This window comes from Coloeus monedula (assembly GCF_965178545.1).
Source record: "Coloeus monedula genome assembly, chromosome: 1".
NCBI classification, from domain to species: Eukaryota; Metazoa; Chordata; class Aves; order Passeriformes; family Corvidae; genus Coloeus; species Coloeus monedula.
In genome coordinates, this window is record NC_138781.1 from 16,528,285 (window position 1) to 16,550,028 (window position 21,744).

The window sequence follows — 21,744 nt, forward strand, 5'->3', positions numbered from 1 at the left end:
GTTATTATGGAAGTGGTAACAGACTGAACATCTTAAGGGTTGTCTTTTTACATTGTCAGTGGGAGAAGGGAGGAAAGTGGGGGGAGGAGGAGAGTTCTGAAGGTGGTATAATTTTTTTTTCTTTTCTCCCTTCTTTTAGGTCTGTTAATAAACTTCTTTATATTCTTTCAAGTTTGGTGCCTGCTTTGCATTTCTCCTAATTCTTATCTCAGCAGATAAACAGTAATGAGTATTTTGGACCAAACCACTACAGGAAGTGCTAAGGATTTCTTTTCTGTCTAACAGTCCAAGGGTGGCCTTAGAATCACAGAAACATAAAATTATTTAGATTGGAGAAGACCTTTAAGGCCATCAAGTCCAGTCATTAACCCAGCACTGCCAAGTCCACCAGTAAACTATGTCCTAGGTGCCACATCTACACATCATTTAAGTACCTCTAGGCATGGTGTATCCACCACTCTGCAGCTCTGGCTGATATCTCTGATGTCAGAGCCTGTTTTATGTCAGCTCTGAAGAAAATTGTGTTTGATGTCATATGGCAAATCACAGACACTGCAAGAAAGTTCAAGGTGTAGTTTTGAAGCAACTGTATATGCTACTATTGGGCCATGCTTTACAGGAACAGAATATGTGGTTTCTGTACTGAAGCTTATGTTGTCTAAATCATGTAAAACACACAGTATAAGACTTGGACCAAATTTCTTACCCTTGCTGCGTGTGCAGTCTTGAAGCCTTACTAATTGAGTGTACAAGGGTTGTGTGAAAATGACACATGGGCATGTCTGCTTCTGTCACTTGAGTTCAGTGTGGCATGCCATTATGCTTGTATAGACAGACTGTGACCACTGACCGCAACAATGTATTGTGCCAACATATTTACTAAGACATCTCTTTGATTTGAGTTGGCAGAAGAACTGAAAATTACATTTTCAACAGTATTTTTATATATTATATATAAAAATATATATATAGTATATATGTATAGGTTTTTAATAAGGGTCTAGTCCAGAGCTAACATGTACCTTGTTTGTTGCATTGGGCAGAAAATGCTACTTACAGAGCAGCTGGCATGTACCTTCCCAGGCTCCATCTGTCAGAGTCTGCATTGCTTTGTAAATCACATTCCTATTGGAGATTTGTTTCTTGCTATAGTGTTTGCAGCCTGGATTAAAATGGAATTCCTCAGGTTTTTTGTTTTGTTTTGTTTTTTTTAAGTTATTTATTAAGTGTGTATGTATGTGTGTGTATATATGATATGTATATGTCTGAAATTTTCCATTGGAAGTGACTTCTCCCCTTAATAAAGAAGCTTTTCTTCCTCTACCTTCTGCAAAAAAAAGATGATGATTAAAAATTTGAGACTCTTCTATTTTCTGTTAGTCAACAGAATGAAAAGCAACTTTCAAGTAAAAGAAAATCAGCAGGGACACAGTGAGATTGACTAAATTGGTCTCAGCCCATAGAAATGCTAATTTGCTATCAAGGCTATTCAGGACTGGTCAAGGGAATATTATTGATGGAAATGAAGGATTTGCTTCTAGCTGATTGTCTAGCGTGTACAGGATTTGGGGGAAGGGCCTGTCTGAAACAGAGTTTGCGAATTACAGGCAGTGCTGGTTACACTGCTGTATGTGTTTGTTAAACAGTAATTTGGTATGTGTCTTGACCCTTGAGATAAAGAAGCTTACTAGTCAATGATTTTTGTCAAGATAGTGTTTCTAAAAAGAAACAGACTGAAATCTTGTTTGTGGACTGCAGTCTAGTGATGGTGGTGGGTGATCGTCTCATCTTCTGGTGCCTTGAGTTAATGCCAGCTTTATTGTGCAAGGTCTTTACCTGGGGAGAAGACACTCCAAGTTCTACCAGTTTCTCTGCATTTTGTATAGCTGAGTTACTGCATCTTATCTGGAGAAACTCAACAGACATGGTATTATTTCATACCGGTGGGTTTTTTTGTTTTAGATGCTGGAAGGAAAGTCCCTTGAGTTGAATTGTAGATGCTAGCTTTGCCGTGTTTATTGAGGATTTCTGCCTTAGTAGATGGGAAGAATTATTGTTTACTGAATGAACTTAAAAGAATTTGAATCATGCTGATTTCAGTTCTGGGGTTTCCATGGTGAGAGGGGTCTTGGGGTTTAGAACTGTTCTGAATGGTTAGGCATCCTTCCATACCATACTTGGCTTTCAAATTCCTCCACGTTCCTGGAACAATTAGTTATTTAAGTAATCGAGAGCTTTGATATTTCTATTTGACACTACTTCCCACTATGTGTGGAGAGAGGTGTGTTGAGTAGTCTGTTCTATTTCTTGTTTTCACTGTCAGTGAAGGATTGACTGCCAGCTCCCTGGAGAGGCCTTGGACAGGAGGTGGACATGTTCAGTGACTGCAATATGTTGCTATTAATAGCTTGCAAGCTATGGGGTAATTAAAACCTTGAGCTTTTACTTGTATACTCACAAATTCAGAAATGGTAGAAAAGTATCACAAAATGACAAGTTATGGCAAAAATCACTTCAGTAAAACCCTTGAACATTTCTATATTGCACGTACTTTAGTACTGATCTTTGTCATGCCGAATTTTAGTTGAAATTTGCCAGTGATCTGGAATGTGTGTGGCTTTTTGGCTTTAGTTCCCCTTCATATGGAGGCTGGGCTGATCCTGTCATTTTATCAGGCTGTACTTGGACTAAATCCCTTCCTGTTCTTTGTCCCCACATAAATTATTGCTTTTAAATTTCCCACAGTTGTTTTTACTGATGATAATATTGATATGAACGGTGGAGCAAGTGGTTCCAGTAACAAGAGTACGGATAGTGATCTGCATATGTTGAAGAAAGACCACAGATGAAGTGTACTGGTGACCCTCTACAGCCTTGTCTGTACTGCTATAGGAGGGTGCCTCTCGTCCTAGTATGCTGGAAAAAGGTTCAGTTTGTACTTCTGAGCTAACTCTCCTGATGGCTTACTTCACTTTCCAGTGGGGGAATTGAGGTGCTGATCAGTGTGGAACTCTGTAATTTGTAGGCAGGTAAATTCCAAGCCAATGTAGGTCTGTGGATATTGGGATGCACTCAGCACATCATCCCCTTGAACTAAATGCGTTGCCTAGCCTAATGCATTGCAGAGAGAATTTCTTCAATGGGATTGCTGTGTGGCACAAGCACAGTAGACCTGTTGCAGGAGACAACTGACACACCTGATCAATGCTCTGTTTTTACCTGTATAGCATACGTAATGTAAGCAATCCCTTTTTGTAAATTTTGAAACCTTAGTTTCCCATGCCACTTTGGAACGTTATGTATCCCTTAATGCTATCTCTGTGATGATAGAAACCCTGAATGCTCCCTTCTGGGTACCTGCTACTAATAACCACCGTCTGTGTAGATCTACTTGGATGGCTTCCAAGTAGGTAGTTGGCTCCTGAAAGTTCTTCAGAATATAGAAACTTGTGGCACTTGCTGCTGTGACTTGCCAGTGTGACTCTCTTCTTCCATTTATAACTGATACTCTGATGTAATAACCATCAGTAACAGCCAGAAAGTCTACCGTGGTGCAGTGTGTTCAAAAAGCAGTCTGACAAACTCTGGAAAACGGGTGAGGGAGAGCCTGTATCTGTGGGGTACCCACTTATTTCAGTGTGTAACTCCTCAGTTATTTACAGTGATCTCAGGACATGATATTCAACATAAACTGTTTTTACCTCCGGAGCCAAAAGTCTAATCTAGTGTATATGGCATATTTAAACCTTTTAAAAACACATTACTGCAGCTTGGATGTGGAATACTTGGTCTAAGAACATGTATTGTGAGTAGTTTGGAGATGTCCAAGCCTTTTGCAATTAGCAGTCAGAAGTAACAAACCCTCAAGACCAGCTTTGCATTGTTAAAAACCTTATCAGATCAGTGAAGCAGCAACTTCAGACTCATATATCTGAAGTTCCACATAATGTTACAAGCTCTTGCTTTAGGGAGGTTTGCTCCTGTTTTCTGAGTGGGGAAACCACTTTTCAGAAATCCATTCCTTCTGCTTTGGAGTGTCCCCAGCTAGTTCTCAGGCAGGTTAAAGTACTGATGTCTAGAAGTCTCCAAGCCACTTCCAGAATGTACATCTTCACCATTCTATAAAAGTATTTCCTATTGACTTGAAAAATGAGATGCTGTGGGTTGTAGTTAACATAAGATAAAAATTTTACTGGGTGGTTTGATATGGATCTCTGAGCTAAAATGGCAAGACCTTAGTGAAGGAAACAGGACTTGGAAACCTCAACTGTAGTGTTTGTGTTATCAGAAAGCATGCATTCTGTAAATATCAAAGATTGACACATGATGAGATGAACAAAAGAGAACTAATGGATGTGTTGGTGACTTTTGCATGGTTGCATTATGTGAATGCTGATGGACAATAGAGATTGAATTCCTGTGGCAACTGATTGTAGTAATTCTAATTTTCTCTTTAATCAATTAATGATAGGTGGAATTCTTTTTCAAAAAGACTGAAATGTAAAACTGAACAATTATCTTGTGTTTACTTGTGAAGCAAACACAAATGTACTGCAGCGTTGTATTTGTTAAGGCTGCATGAGCAGTGACAGCAAAGGCAAATAGAACTGAGTGTAAAGCTGTTCTATAACTTGATTGCGGAGAGTGATTAAGCCCAGCAACAGAACTCCAAGCATCTGAACAGGTACTGGGCTCTGAATACTTAAGAGCTCTGTTTAACTTGCTGATTATTGGGCTGCTTTAGGGCAGTTCTCTATTAGTATATCCTGGATGAGTTTTTCTGAACTTGAATTTGCACATATTCCAACAGCTGAAGATGAAAAATGTGGAGCAACCCATGCCACATACTAAGGATGCATTTTGATTTGTTTTTGCTAGGCCAGCCAGCTTTGGTGTGATCTGATGAGCTACTCTCTGACCTTTCTCAAATGGAACCAGTTGTTCTGGTGGGGAATTTATCTTACAGGGAGTTTCAAGCACAGTGAATGGAACTGAAGTTGAGAGAGGGAGAAGAAAGGTTGGACAACAGGTACTGAGGGTGTGGACTGGTGTGTTTGCAGTAGAAGTTTGACTTCTGAAGATGATTTGCAGTGTGAGCTGATGAGATTTGTGGAGGGAGCCTGTACATGCAGTTGTGTGCTGTATGAACTGGAAGATGGTGGGAATTAGCTGAGAGAGAGAGATAGGAGGGCAGATGGCTTGAACAATGCACACACAATGTTGTGGGAATGTGCCTGTGTGGGTGGCAGTTTGGAGAGGGGAAAAAAATGTGACTTGTAAAGGTCAGCTGTAGAGTGATGGACAGGTTCCTCATCATTTGACCTTGACATGTCACTGAACTGAAGACTCAGTAATTAAACTTCTACTTTCTTTTTATTGTGTCAGTTGCTTGGGTGCAGAACCAGTTTCGGCTTTACTATAGTATTTATGTAAACTTTCCAAGGAAGCTTTATAATACAAGTTGCATTAGACAAAAATACATGGTATGCAGTGTGGACTGCCATGTAGTTTAAACTGTCTCTGTACAGTTTAAACTGTACCCCATTAAATTATATAAGAGGTTTTCTTTTTTAATTTTTTAGTGTTAAATCTAGTTATGTGAAAGCAATTTCAAACAGCAATTTTGTCGTAGTAACATGACTGTTAAAGGTGAACTGGGGCTTACAGTGGGAAACTAAAGGTGGGAGCTTACAGGAGGGAAACTTAAAAGCTGCAATGTTCTGTAAAGAATATGCACTTTGCTACTGAAGGACATCAAATTTAGTTTCTATCAAGGACAACTGGAGAAAAACAGTTTATTTGAAGCTTTTAATACGAGATGGCAAAGTAATTCTGAACCGTTAGGAAAGAAGGCAGGTGGCAGTCTTTGTAATGTGTTGTCTTAAAATTGAGTAGTTAACTAGTGATTATGTATTACGTTGAATGTAAACATGTGCATTATCTTCTATGCTGCTTTCAGTTTTTGCTTAAAAAGAGATGTGAAAGTAACAGTTGAAGAACATTGGAACTCCCGGCTCCCTCCTGTTTCTGTCACACAGTTCTTGGCTTCTCCCTCTACCCTCCCGCCTTTGCTGTCTGTGAAGCTTTTAGCTTGTATCTTGTGGATGCCAGCAGTTCTCAATAAAATACTGCAAAAGACTGTATGTCAAGTTAGTTCTAACCTAAACTGTTATCTGCAAACTGAAATTGCCTGAATTATCTGCAAGGCTTGAAAATGTTCCTAATCTAGTTCTTACAGGACATGAAATGCATTCCACATCTCAACTATGTTCATTTAATCCTGCTGCCAAACTAGTAATTTGAGCAAATAACTAAAACATTTGGTGCTTAGGCAAATGAGAACAAGGCATTTAATCAATGAATCATTATAGATGAAAAGAAACTTGTTATACACTGAAGTTTTCTCATTTGACAGCACTCAGTAATGGAGTCCTGTGACTTTGTCACTTCTTAGTGTTTAGCCTAACAGTATTTAATTGAAACTTTGCAATATGAAAACTGCTTGAGTAAAGGCTACAGATCTACACCTGAGTTTATATGAAGTTACACTAACCTTGACTGCTGCTTTCTTGGTTATGTCTGGTTCAGTAAAACTTTTATTTCAGACACCACTGAAGCTGCTACCTGCATTTTTACCATTTCCTGCAGTGGCAGAAGTTTGTGTATAAATTATCAGCTGTTTTCTTTAGGCTGTAGATCAGTAGGACAGTGTTTTTGAAGACACTGCTAGTGGTGGTTTGAAGTTTAAAATGCCTCTTTGGAAAGCCAGAGTGCTTTTGGAAATGGGTTTCTTGAACCTCTAGTAGTTGTTTCGCAGGTTCTGTTTTCTAAAGTAGCAAAGTGACTTTTACTAATTTTTTCTTACAGCTACATGTGTCAATACTTTTTTTAGATGAAAGGTAGCTTTGTTTGCATTTGGAAATACTAAAAAATGGGGGTTTACATAGTGTATCCTTAGTACATGCAATAGCTGTTCTGCCTTTTGGCAACAGATTACACTGAATCATTCTTGCTGCTTCACATTTTAGAAGCATCTGTATATGAATTCCATTTGAAGGATGGCATTAACCAAGTGTCAAGTGTCACTAATAAGTGTCAAACATGACTCGGAATGTTAGTCATGAATATGAACAAAATTCCTGGACTGGAGCAATTCACCCATGTTTAAAAAATATATAATCAAAATGTAGCATAGCATTATATGTTGCAGTATTTAGGTCATGATGAAACTTTTATAATGTATATGAACAGCTTGCCTTCTGGTTTTCCTCTTAAAAACAAGACACAGGATTTAAAAATGAATGAGTGTATGGAAAGTGGAAAACCTAGGGCTCAGTTGAATGCTAATGGAACGTCTTTGTTTCCTTGCTTTGTGCTTAACATTGTAACTCTTGCATACAATGTGTGTAGTGTTATTCAAAGAAATAAACAATAAAAATAGAAGTCTAGTTGGAAGGGGCTATTATTATGAACCTTTTCTTTTGGTTGCTGAGATCTGCTGTTTATTCCACAGATACATAAAATTGGGAAGAAACTATAGTAGCACTGAGTCATTGTGTATTGCAAACTCTTCCTTATGCAGTGCATCTCTATTGCAAATGGAAGAAAAGGAAATTCTGGATAGCTGCAGTTTGCAAGTTGGGTAACAGATGAAGTACATGGCCTCCACTGCCAGCTCCTAAGGTGTGATACAGGGAGTACTTCAAAATGGGTTCTGTCTGTGTGTTTTCATGGTAGAGGTGGTGTTGGTATCTCCCATCCTGCCAGAGAGGAGGGACTTACTTGGGCCATGCAACTCAAGTAATGTAAACAGTTCCTGATCTTGGACAGTAACCTGCCCTCTGACTCGGGAACCATGCCTCAGGACAGATTGAGGACTTTACCTTAGCGAGGTGTGATTTCAGGTTATCCTTTCCCTATATTTTTACCCTTCAGGGGGAAGCATATGTTCCTTTCTGATACCTCAAAATACGTGTGTCTTCTCAGTCAATGATGAACTTTCTCAGCTGTCAAGGAAAGTCTATTAACCTTTTGTGTGAGGAGGGGTAATTTCACAAGTACTTCTGCATACAGGAGGCCTCTGTGCATGCTGTCCTGATGCTCTACTCTCCCTTCTCGTGGTTTGTGAGAGGAGAAGCCAGCATAGCTGGAGGGTTGACTTTGTAGATGGCATGTGGAATAGGGGACACCCCACTGTGAGAAAATATTTTTCTGTCTTGATTAGCCTGGGCTGCATGACCTTCTAAGAGATGGCAAAAGGAGCATTTCAGTGTTTGTGGGGCTTTTTGAGAAATGAGGTATTGGACAAGCTTTAGAAACTTGACTCCAACAAATCACAGTAGTGTTATTTTTCCTACTGAATGAATTGTTTCTTGGCATGTAAATTTATTATCGTTAAGTATTTTTCAAATACTTTATCTCCTCCGTATGATTGAGAATTTTTAAAATCTTATGCAGATCAAGTACTTTGGCTGCTCAATCAGACCTTCTTGATTACAGATTCTTACAAACACAGGTTGTATCTTTTGTTCCTGTCCTTTTCCCCCATCTTTTCATGGCCTAAAGCAGATGTCTTGTTCTTTTGCTTTACAGGCTCCAGATAAAAGGAAAGCATTAGAAGAGACCAAAGCCTACACAACTCAGTCTCTAGCCAGTGTTGCTTATCAGATCAATGCACTGGCCAACAATGTATTACAACTGCTGGACATCCAAGCGTCCCAGCTACGGAGGATGGAGTCCTCCATCAACCATATCTCTCAGGTAATCTCTTTTCTTTTTTAATAGAGGATTGACAGTGTTGGAGGAGGCATTATTGTGTCTCTTATTATTGAGTTGGATAGTTTATGTTGACTTCTTTATTGTGATAGAAAATGGTAAGGCTTTTTTCTTTCTAATATTTATGAAACATGCTTTGTGATTAAGGTCATGACTAAAATAAAATAGTTCCTGTATCAAGAATGCTGGAATTATGTTTGATTTAAAGCAGGAATTAATTACTAAGATTTCAAGATCTGAAGCTGCAGTTGAGGGAGGGGTAGATAGAAGGGTTCTGTTTCTGAAGGAAATGCAGTTCGAAGTGCCATATGGGAGGTGGTATTTTATTTAACACAAGCAGTGAGTTCATTTGTTTTCATAGCCTTGCAGGATATAATTCATGTGCTGTGTGGAAGGGGAGAGGGGTTCACATGCTGCCACTACCTGTTCAAGCCAAATTCCTTCCCAGCTGAGGCAGTTGAATGAGTGAGCTGACCTGACTTGTACTGTGACTGCAGTATTATTGGAGTTGCTGCAGTGAGGACGTGGAAATAGATGGCAGCCTGTATTTCCTTGGCTGAAGCTTCACCCTGGCTGCCTGCTTTTGGGGGGGGGAAGCATTGCTGCTGCTGCCTGCCTTGTACCTGATCATTGGCCTGATTGTATGCTAACTCAGCCAAAAACGTCTGTTGTGTTTCATCTGGAAGTGGCTTGTCGCATAACCAGGTGTGTGCCATATCAGTGGCAGTGAAGGCAGGGAGAGGACTCAGTTATTTCACCCTTACATTGCTGTTCTGAAATGGGCTTGAGGGGGTTATTAAAAGCCTGGTATCCACCCTGTCATGCTCTTACTGAAATTCAGTTGGATCTTCACTGGACTGTGTCCTATGTCTCTCTGAGATGTTTCGTAAACAAATAGCAGAGGATGCAACTTGAAACATTCTTCAGTGAAGCCAGTGAATTTAAAACCTTAGTTGGTCAACCAGCATCCTGTTGGTGATACACCTTAGACCAAATACTTGAAAGAAAATGCTTCTTATGGACTCTGCTGTCTCCCTCCCCAGCCCTGCTAACCTCTTACTGGTTTTTTAGAGTTGTGGTTTCTAAACATCTTTCTGTGAAATGGCAACAACAGTGGTTTTATCGAAAGCATGTCAGCAGGGAGAAGATTCCAGCGCATATGGAAGGGCCTTCATAGTAACAAACCTATCAAAAAGGCATGTGAGATTAACATGTGCTGAGAACTAAACAGTGTTAAAAGCTGTGTGAAGTATTTTAAAAGTACTTGCCACTGAAACAGGAAAGTAGGAGGAAACGAAATGGCTGTAGATAAGTTTTTTGTTCTGTTAAGTATTCAGAGATGCTGGGTTTATGGCTATGTCTTAAGAAATTACTGGATAAAGGACTGAATCTATGGACTTTCCCAAACATTGCCCTCTTATACTGAGCACATCTTTTCTTAAATGTTTGAGAGTTGCAGTGTGTGTGTGAAGCAATTATTGTTAAATTCTCATTGGCCCACTAATATGACTAGCCATGTAAAAAGCCAAAATGTTTGATACTCGCATAAAAGGTGTTAACCGTCTGTACTATTTGCTGCTTGGATTGAAGGCACTATGCTGAAAGCTATTGGAGTCACCTGATACATGGACTGTTTGCTAAAGACCGTGAACAATCAGCGCTTTGTAAAGCTTTTGAGGAGTGTTTAGCAAGGTCACTTGCTTGTAGTTTCTGTCCTGGTTGGTCTTGCCTGAAACTAATCCTTGCTTATAAATGAACCTCTGCAGACTAATTTTGTAGAATTAAACTGGATACAGATAATGAACACATATCAGCTCAGCTATTTGCTTTGAAGTGTTTCTGCTCAAATGCTTCAATTGCCTTTCTTGAATCGGCTGTGCAATTGCTGCGGTAGACTGTTTTTAAATGCTTTAGGATCTCCCGAGTGTCCTTCCCTGTGCCTTTATCAATTGTGAATGTTTTCATGTTACTAAAGCATGGGGATGAACAAATTCTCAAAATGGCATTCTTTTCCATGAAAGAAGTATTGCCTAGAAACACAGATCTGGGGCATTGCCAGTCAATTACTCGATTCTGGGTTTTGCAAAAAAGAGCAGCTATCTGTGAAATAAGGTACAATTTGATAGTTCTTCTAAGGAAGAAAATCCTGTGGCTCTTCTCTCCACAGACCGTTTCTGTTCCCAACTGTTTTTCAGTTGACTATTCATGTTCTCCAGAATGATTCTAAGCTAAATCCCTGTATAACTAAGCCTGATTAGTAGCCTCTCCATATTTTTCCTAGCTGTGTATCTTCTTCACGGGAAAAAGCACTCATTGAAAGTTAGGTGATGGACTAGTGTGTTATATTGTTACTGGAGCATAATTTTATGAATAGAAATTGTGCTTGGATTTGTAGGAAAAAAATTATTTGGCTTTGGTATGTTGTTGAGCACAAACACAGAGGCTTCACATGAGTAATCGCAGTGGGGTGAGGGAGCACTTTGCTGAGCACACGGAGGTAGTGAACAGCTCCGGGAATGGCTTTCACACGGCAGCCAGAACAAAAACCTGCCCAGCTGCATCTGTATTTTCTGCAGTTACAGTTGACTTTCAGCTGTAATGTGTGGCTCTGGAGTGACCTGCCATGTGATCATTTACTAAACCCAGTATGGGGGGGCTGTACACATAGAGCTCAGCTCTTTGGTTTAAATCCTTCATATTGACTTGGAGCGTTGCCAAGCTGGCTTGACCTTTCCAAGCCGTTCTGATACGGCAGAGCAGAGACTTTGTCACTCTTCTGGAGAAGTTTGAAAATCCTTCTGGTATAAGGGATCCTACTTACCCCATTAGGCAAGATTTGGGGCGGAAAAGATATTAAGTGTATACTTAGCACCAACGCAAGCATCAGGACTTCACTAATGGCATTAATTTAACAAAATTAATGCCATTAAATTCTTCTTACAAGAAGGGCTGAATGCAGGATGCAGGTATCTACAAGCCTGTCAGCCTGACCTAGGTGCCAGGGAAGGTCATGGAACACATCATCTTGAGTGCTGTCATGTGACACATGAAACCAGGGGATCAGGCCTAGCCAGGATGGATTTGTGAAAGGCAAGTCCTGCTTGACCAACCTGATCCCCTTCCATGACAAGGAGACCCACTTAGTGGATGAGAGAGAGGCTGCGGATGTGTCTACCTGGACCTTAGTAAAGCCTTTGACACCATTTCCCGTGGCATCTCCTGGAGAAACTGGCTGCCCATGGCTTGGACTGGTGTGCTCTTGGCTGGGTAGAAAACTGTCAAGATGGCCGGGCCCAGGGAGTGTTGGTGAATGGAATGACATCCAGCTGGTCACTGGTCACCAGTGGTGTTCCCCCGGGCTTGGTATTGGGGCCAGTCCTGGTTAGTATCTTTATCAATGATCTGGATGAGGGGATTAAGGGCACCCTCAGTCAGTTTGCAGAGGCAGCAAGTGGGGTGGGAGTATTGATCTGCTGGAGGGCAGGAAGGCTCTGCAGGGGGATCTGGACAGGCTAGATGGATTGGAAGGGGCCAGAGGTCTGAGGTTCAACAGGACAAAGTGCCAGGCGCTGCAGTTGGACTACAATAGCCCCATGTAGCATTCCAGGCTTGGAGAAGTATCTGGAAAGCTGCCAGCAGGAAAGGACCTGGGGGTGTTGGTCAACAGAAGCTGAACCTGACCCACCATGTGCCCAGGTGGCCAGGCCACCAGTGCCATCCTGGCCTGTGTCAGAAACAGTGTGGCCAGCAGGACTGGGGAAGAGATTGTCCCCCTGTAGTCAGCACTGTTTCTTGGTTGTAGTCAGCTCTTCCTCTCCTTTTCTTGGAAATGACACTTGGCTTAAACATGTACTTTAAGATAAATTTTTTTGCTGCTTCATTTCCACAAAGTTCAAGAGAATGAAGATGGGACAGCTAGAGATTTCTCAGAGGAGAGAGGTTGACAGGGACATCCTTGTTTACTGTGTCAAAACTGAAAACTGAAAAACAGATCAGTTCTCATGTTTGTCAGAGACACAGCACTGGGTGTAGCAACTATTCCTTTTTTTTTCCCCCTCTACATTAACAGTTTTTAAATAGCTCAGTATTTAAATCCAAGCATGAAGAAAGCAGTAGTCTCCTTTTTAAGAAATGATAATTTTCACCAGGAAACACTGCCCCCCTTAAACATTCAGTATGAAGGTTTTCTTTTGCATCTGAAGCTCTCCTCTAATGTGAAATAGGGACTACTGCAAAAGAGTGTGTTCTGTAAACAACACTCTCAGCAAAGAAAAAGAGATACATGCACATTTTTCGTTACCATTTAAAGTTATAAGCTAGCTTTTAGAACTAAATAAAATAATTTAAAAATTCCCCAGAATTAGTTCAGAAGAATCTTGCCTGTTATCATCCATGTCTAATTAATTGCATGTGTAATTCAAGTGCCATATGCAAGCAGAAAGCCAAATGCCTTGTGTTGCTATGGCGTGGTTGTGTAAGTAAAGTCCAAGCAACAGCGCAGATACGCAGGTGTCTTTCTGCAGATGTAGGCTTTCTGAATCTCAGCTGTAGCCTGTGTTCAGTCACGCATAGACAATCCCAAATATGAAGGCTTTTCCACTGGGTTAGCCACCAGTCAGGACTGATGTGGATTAGGTTTCAGAGAAGCCCTGCTGAACATGTTCTGGGACTGTAAGGGGTGAACAAGTTGGTGTTTGACAGGGAAGAGGAGCACAAGAGCTGTTAGATGCTCAGCCCATCTCTGATGTTTGAAGAGGCAAAAGGCAGCACAGGTACAGTGGGGACTCTTTATGACTGAGTTTTTGTGGGAAGGAGCTTTCAGAGTGTGTGTTTACTTTGGATTAATGCGATACTGCTTTTAGGGATTGTGGTTCATGATCACAACACAGTTTAATTTCGTGCTTGAAAGCCAAGAAGTAGAAAGAGGGTAGAAAATGTGACAAATCTGCTGATGAATGTGGGTGGTCATGCCTAGAAACGAACAATTATGTGAAGTGTACTTCAGTACAGCTATGGATGGAAGCAAAAGACCTTTCCAGATCCTCTTAATGGTGACTGTGCTTCCAAAGTACAGTTGTCCAGGTACTTCTACTCTGAAGTTGCCTCTTTAAAAAGAAGTAAATGCTTAGTACATGGGAGTCTTATTGAATCAGCAAAAACATTGGGAAACTGGGGAAGGTGCAAGGTCCTACACCCTATGGTAGGGCCCAAAGTGCATTTGTATGCACTGAGAGATGACTGTGTGAGTAGCCATGGGCTGGAAAGAAGCTGGTGTGCTGAGCATGAGCCAGCACCACAAGGCTTTCTGAATAAGTGAAGCAGTCTGGTGGGGCTGCCTTGGGAAGATTGTGGCTGGCATATAAAAGGCAGTGATGCAATTTCAATTGGAGTGCTGGGTCTGTGGTGGTTTTTTTTTTTTTTTTTTTGGTCACCTCTGCCTTGTTCGAGAGTCATTTAGGGCAACTGGAGATAGTCCAGCAGAGAGGGATGCAGAGATGATCGGTGCACGGAGCATACAGCCTACAAGCAGAGGTTGAAGGAGTTGCGCTTGTTTGGTCTGACAAAGAGAAAGCAAAGCAGTGATGCTATGGTAGCCTGCTAGTACTTAAGTCTGTTTCTGTCTCTGCAGTTAGTCTTTGGCTTGGTAGTGACAGTGTAATGTTAAACAGCTAGCCACAAGCTGCAGCTTGGCGGATTAGTACATGGAGTTGGGAAAAGCCGTTTTATTTTGGAGTGTTTTGCACCACTGGATCTCTGCCATGACTCTTTTTGGTCTTACATTGCAGTAGCTGGATGCATCCTAAAAGCTGACATTGTATCCTTGAAAGGCACATCATAAGTTATAGGAACTAATTGGTGAGGGGGGGAGATAATTACAAAGTCAGGGGAGAAACTGCCATCACATATCTACAAATCTTGTAAGCTCCGCTTCCATCCAAACTTTCCTTTCCACACATCCAAAAGTGTGTGGAGAGACCAAAAGTATCAGTAGGAACTAGTGCATCATGTGATGTTGTATATGTTAGAAAAATAATGTCTTCTGTCTGGTTCTCTTGGATTGCCCTTGCCTGTCAGCAGCCACAACTACTCTAAATATGGCAAGGAACTTGCACCTTTTGTTCATATTAACCTTGCCTTGGGTTATGTTCCCTCTCCTAATAAAGTGCTGACAGTTATCTCTGTGGCTTTTGCTTCAAATCCTGTTCTTCCTGTTCTCTTCCTGATAGAGGCCGAGGCTCCAAGAAGTTGTACTATGTGTGCTCTGTTTATGTCTGCTTATGAAAATTGTTGTCAACTTTGTGCATATCAGCTTCTGCATGATATATATAAATTGCTCAGAAAGTAGTATAATGTGTAAGAGTTGCCTTGTCAGCCATTCAGTAATTTCCTTCATGTCCACAAATGAATACACATAGGATGTCTGTAATTCCTGTGCAGTTCGGCTGATGCAGTAAAAAAAAAAAACCCCAGCACATTACCAACAAAAAAATCAAAGCACTCCCCCCGTCCATGATACTTAGATTATGTACACCTATGAGAGAGCAACCACAGTGTCAGCCTTTCTGTGATGGGGAAAGAGCAATTGCTTTGCTGAAGAAGAAACTGAACCAGAAACTCTTGTTTCACACTTTCCCCCCACCCTCCACTGTGGAATGCAAGGTTTTGAACATATTTTTGGGGCATAGGGAAAGTTGCTAACTTTCATAGCCATTGACTGTCATTAATTCCTTCATATGCTTATTCCCATTCCACCATCTGCTAGAAGGACAGTCTGAATGCATACTTTTCAATGTGTTTTAGACCATTAAAGCCTTCTTTCTGCTCAATGGTTATTTGGCTGTAAGCTGTAGATACCTCATTAAATACTAAATTAAGAGGCCTGATGCAGCCTCTTGTTTTCTGAAATCAAAGCCAAAAATCCCAGGACTGTGAACACGACTCTGAAAGGCCTTTTTGACAATTTTATGTAACAAAGGAGTCATCAGTGTTTGTGCAGTCTTTTTAATGAAAACTCTCATATCTGGAAGATATACTGCATAGATGAAATGTGTCACTATAACCTGATGTAAAGTCACATATTGGACTTTCCAAGGAGTCTTGTTTTTATTTTTTCTTCAGATGCATCTGATTAGCTTGCTGCCTGAAATTGATTTTCCTTCTATTTCAAGTCTTAGTAAACCAGCAGTCTTCACATGTGAATAGTTCCTGGTTTACACTGAATTAAAGTTTTATCTCTGTCGATGCTTTTATTGAATAAATGCAGTGTACGAGGTGATAAGAGCATTGTGCCTAATAAAACAGCAGGTAACCAGCTACCAAAGCGTTTAGTCAGTTGCTGTACCTGTGCCATCCAGTGCAGCTATTTGGGATGTTGGTTTTTGCGGTAGCTGGGTAGTGGTCTGCTTGAGCTGACTCTTTTTGGGGAAATGGAGGGGAAAAACAAGTACAAGAAACTTACTGTGGAGCAGATGAGTGCAGCATTCATTGTACAGCATCACTGAAGCTTCCACTCAAGCACGAGAACATGTCCTGCTGGGTACTTGTGGCTGGACTTCTTGTGCCATTCAAACAGGAATTGCTTAGTGCTTTCTGCTGGCTGATTTTACTGGGAGCACATAAGTGCTTAGTTAACTTTGATCTGCAGGTGGAAAACCAAGTAATGATTCCCATGAGTGTTTATAAGCCAGTAATAACACTGCCACTTTTTATGCTGCTACTGGTTTGACTTTATTCTCTTTATTAGGAGCCTTTTGGGACCCATTGATATCTGTTATGCATGTCTTGTAAAAGTCCCCTTACATGTCATATATATGCAGAGAACACTTTATTAGTCCATGGGAGGTCTGTGAATGGCTTGGTAGCTGCTCTTCTAAAGCTGGGACAACTTCTGTTGTTTTACTGTAACTTTGAAAAAGTGTGTATGTAGTGTGAAAATCTATCCAACTATGCTAATCTTACTAAACACTTGTTATGTGGCTCCTGAGCTGTGGTGGGTACCCTTTCCCTTCCCTAATATCATCTGGGATGCTATCATCTCTGCATCACTAGGGCAGTCCTCACAGATCACAAAGTAAAGTTTCCCTTCACTGTACAGGAAAAAAATGTGAAATTGTGTTTGGTGATATAATTTACAGCTGAAGACCTAAATAGGTTACGGTGAACATTATTAATTTGGGACAACTTACCCTGTTGGAGATTATTATTGATTCTTCACTGACCCTGCTGCTAGTGCCATCACAGAGAGGGTGTTGTGCCGGTAGTGGAAATAAAACTGTAAATTTGTTTGTTTAAAACCTATACTGTAGGTAGGGTTTTTATTTTTTGAGAAAACTCAGAATGTGTTCTGAACTAGCACATTTTGAGTGACAACTAGGTAAGGCCATCATTTGCTGTTTCAGTCATTCCCATTTGGAATGTTGACTGTGCATGTTGAAGTAACCGTCATAAAAGTAGGTGTGCCTCTTTCTCAATTCCAAAAAATAGATTACTAAAGCTGTGATTTTCCTCTCTAATAAAAAATTCTGGTTCCAACAAATAGTTATATTATTTAATAATTTTGTCTAATATTGTGCATAATTCTATCTTATGGGCATAAAAATGTAAGCAATATGTGACCACAGAATCACAGGTCTTGTATGTGGTTTGTTTCCTCTTTGAGAATCTGCTGAGTAGCTACGAGTTTTTAATGAATGTGTCCTTGTATGAGTGCTAATGTTTAGTAGTTTTGTGGCTTCACCTGTTCATGCCTGAAAGCATTTGGTTCTTGCCCTCGCACATTGTCCTAGGACGATTATTTCCAATGGGTCCAATGGTACAATTCAGTGTGGTCTCACACCAAGACTGAAGCACGGCTTGCTATTTCTCTAACTGGCTTCTCTGTCCTTGCTTGCAAGAGAGAAATAATGTCAACCTGATCTTGTCATACTATCTCAAATTCCTCTGTGCGGCAAGACCAGGAGCAACAAGGGTATGATTAAAAGCTATTAGGCTTCTAAATATAGAGTAAAAGCAAGTAGGATGGGGTCCTTAGAGTTGAAAGGGGTCATGATGATAATAATAAAACATATCATTGCTTCAGGAAAAGTCAGTTGGGCCATCATTTGAAAATATAAAACCAAGGAAATTGAATAATAACTGAAAGGATTGATTTGAACATAGGAAATTCTGCTTCCTTGTTGAACTCAGTGTCTTAGAAGATTTTTTAAATTTTAAGTTAATATTTTTGAACTGTGTTCAAAACTAGGCTGTATAAGGTTGCAAAATAAGCCTTGAAACCACAAATCAACCTTTATCTGATTGGAAAGGAGATAAACGTCGTCTTTGGGAAGCTGATCCTTCTTTGTCCATTTATAGGATTTTCTTACGTGTGTTGTCAAGTCAAGTGTTGAGCAAGATGCAGTAATGGCCAGATGTACTACAGGACTAAAAACGATGAGTTCTACTGTGAATAAGGCTTGTCTCCTAAGCTAGGCTGAAAAAGGTGTTAATAGAAGTTTTTTTTGAGCAATGTACATATTATTTGCTCTTTAGTAGTTCATAGGCAGTGAGTGGTAAGCTAATAACATGCCAGCTTGTGTGGACTAGCAAATTGTTTGTTCCTGTAAATGGTTCTTGAATTTCTTATGATTAAAACTTAGATTAAAAAAAAAGAAAGAAATTTAGCTTGAAATTATGCAGTTGACCTGCATGTGTGTCTTGGCAGATTATGGCATCTCAGAGTGGAAGAATGGTAGAAATAGTATGTTATTTCAGTAGTTCATCTCAGGGCACTTTTTGCCTGCTGTGGTGATGAGTGAGATGCTGAAGTAATTGAGGACAATCTCCATTTGGGAAATGTAGAAACTTCCAAGTTGCAACAGAAGTGTTCTAACCTCATGTAATTATGAGTCATTAAGGTAAAGAAAGAAGTCCAGTCAAAAGGCCTAAAACAAATTAGATTTTCTCAACTATCTAATCTCTTACCTGTGTTGCTGTATTTTGATTTAGTTTCCTCATACACTCTAAATCTCATGTTCAGAGACAGCACTGATAAGGTTGTATCACCTGTAAGCTGATAGGAGCCAGGTCATCCTTTATTTTATTAGTTCCATTCTACATACTGAGGATGGCCAGCTTACCACTTTCATATCCCTGGTTTAGCCTCATCCTGATGAGTAATTAAGCATATTTGGTTTTGTGTTGTGGATGGTGTTCAGACCTGTAGATGTGTCTGCTAGTGCCTTATTTTGATGGTAGCATCACAGCTGGCCACAGAAGTGCTGCATCTATTACCATTTTGAAGTGCCTATGATGTAGTGGTAGCGTTTCATGGTACTCTGGCATCCGAGTGCTAAAACTGGAGGAGAGAATTTCTGGCGGCGTTCGTGGCTTTGGTTAAAATAACAAGTTTTTCCCCTTTTCTGAGCTCAGGCTGTGGCATGTTAATAAATAACAAAAAGCTCAGGAAGTGGGGGATGGTTTCCATAAGCCCTCACGGAGCAAAATTCAAATTCAATCACTGGGGATTTTGCTGCTTTAAGCAGCAAATTCCTCCTGCAGTGCAGTGTGCCCCTAGGCTGGCATCAAGAGTATCAAGCTTCAGTCCCAGTTAGCTTGCTTCCTACATCTAGACCTCCAGACATGTGAGCAAAAGGAGAGTGAAGGGATCATGACTCCAAGTTACTGGCATCTTATTTTCAGCTCAACAACTTCAAGATTGCATTTCCTTTGGCTGCATTAATGTGTAGTCCTTCAGTCAATACAGAAATTTCTTCAGAGGTACTCTCTATTAGAGCTGGCAGAATTACTTGGACTACATATATCTAACATTTTTTAAAAAATTATTTGAAAAACTTCTAAAATACTGGTTTTTATGAGAAATGTTTGCCTAGAAGACGTTTGAGAGAATGCTGCTGACTAGTCATTACTGGATAATGATAGGTCACCTACTTTGAGAATATTGAAAAGCATCATCTAAGCAGTAGAAATTGTTTTAAGAAAATGTGGAATGAATTTTTCCAAATGCATTTTTAGAAAGCAGAGGTTCTGCAAACAATTATGTGACTTAAGCAAACATCCTGGGAAAACAGATTGTGAGCAGTCTGCAGATCTTACTTGGATAACTTTCCTGTGTACTCTTCCCCTCCTGCCCATTTGCCAAGATTCCTTAGTCGTGGTAGTTCTTAAAACGAATGCGTAGTTGTTGTTTATATTATATGGTATACTTCTGGGAGTAAACGCACTCTGTACTGCTGAATGGATATACACAGTTTAAATCCAAGAAGTGCATTGACCTCCCCAGACTTTACCAAACCAGTGGGAAGAGGTAGTCTACAGAAGTTTGCACAGCTGTCTTTTTTGTAGCCTGTTAAACTGTGTTGTGATGCACCCCTTCATCTCTTGGGGAACTCAGCAGCACCTCTCTCCCTGATTGAGGTAACAGCATATCACTCCCCACCACTTTCAGTATTGATCACCACCACTTTCCTGTGTACTCAGGTTTCTTGCAGGTGTTCAGTGACTCTTCAGTGTGTGTTTAGCTGTCCAGCACTGCACAGGTCAGTGTCCAGTCATGCACATGTCCATGGTGGTTGTTACTGTGGAGTGTTAGAGCTGCCTCTTGAAACTCTGTGGTGCTGTTCAGAGGCTTATAACCCACCATGGTGTTTGGAGCACCCTCATCGTGGCACCAGTCTGCCCTCCCTCAGTTAGCTTTAAACGCTTCACTGGTCAGTATTTGTGTAGTGTATGTATAACTTCTGCCTAAGGTGGTAGTAAGAGATGGCCGGTCTTCTTTTTCTTGCCATTCTCTTGTGACAGACTGTGTTTTGTTTTCTGCCCCCTATTCCTTTAATTGTGGGCTCAATTATCCTGGAGACAAGGCCTTGAAAACTGCAAACTTCTGGCTGCTTCCTTTGACTGGCTTCATTCTCTATGTCCTCTCCAATGGCTAATGCTCTGCTTCTCCCCAAGTGGCTGAAATCATATTTAATCATTGTGCTAATAACTGCACAGTGGAAATAGCCAATTTCTGAGCACATGATCAGTCTAATGAATTGATTGTAGCAATAGTAGGATAATACATTCAGCAGCAGGGACATAGTAGTGTGCCTGTGTCTCTGTGCCTATGCACGAGAGTTCTCTTCAAGACTTGTACTGTCTTTTAATCTGCCATCAGGCTGCAGTGTTTGTGTTCAGGTGCCCTTCTACAGGATGGAGTCAAGATCTTAGTTTTGGGTGTGTGCATGTACAAGCCTGAGATGTGGTCCTGGTGGAGGGGCTGAATGATGGCATAGATTCTTCTTGGGCCAGGCTCCCTCTGCCAGTGTGCCCTGCCTTAGTCAGAAGTAGTTTTGGCTGGATAAGGTTGTGGCTCAGTATGGGGTAAGTGCTGCTGGGACTTTTGAGGCCATCTGGATGTTACCAACAGATGTAACTGCAGTATTTCATATCAGTTGTGGCCAAGAGTTGGGAGACTAAGGGAAATCCATTTACAGAAACAATGTGCAACTTCCTGTTTGAGTTGTGTGTGGAAATAAAAATGGCAATGGAGAATTAAGAGCAGCCTTAGCAATTCCCCCTCTGCCTTGGCCCTTCCTTCCACCCTGTTAAACTGGTAAACGTCATACATGCTTGTGATTTGCTTGTGATTTGCTTGTCTGTCTTCTGGTTTTGCTTAATATATCCCAAATTGCAAGAAGTCTGTATGACTCAGTCCAAAATAGTAGCACAGTCTTAGGAAACATGTGAGGGATTTTTTGTCAACTCTCCTTTTTTGCCTGAGTATCTTAATAGGCATCCACATGTGATGCTGTGGAAACTCAGTTTTTAGAAGAAGTTTGAGCTGAGGGAAGTTCATGATGCTTCTAAGCTTGTCCTCTGTTGATGTACCTTCTTGCTGAAGGGATTTTGAGAAAGGACAGGCTGCATCAGAAGACTGAACCATTTTGTTCTATATTTGTCTGAAAACAAAAGTGAGGAACTTGGCAG

General features: G+C 40.7%; 1 protein-coding gene across 7 annotated transcripts in view; it reads left to right on the top strand.

The window, feature by feature from the left end:
* Positions 1–21,744, top strand: part of ABI1 (abl interactor 1) — a 79,443-nt gene that overhangs the window by 15,439 nt on the left and 42,260 nt on the right. For all 7 annotated transcript variants that reach the window (XM_082290720.1, XM_082290718.1, XM_082290715.1 and 4 more), the window contains exon 2: positions 8,593–8,760. In XM_082290720.1, coding sequence (XP_082146846.1) covers positions 8,593–8,760 — 168 coding nt within the window. The remainder of the gene's footprint in view (positions 1–8,592; positions 8,761–21,744) is intronic.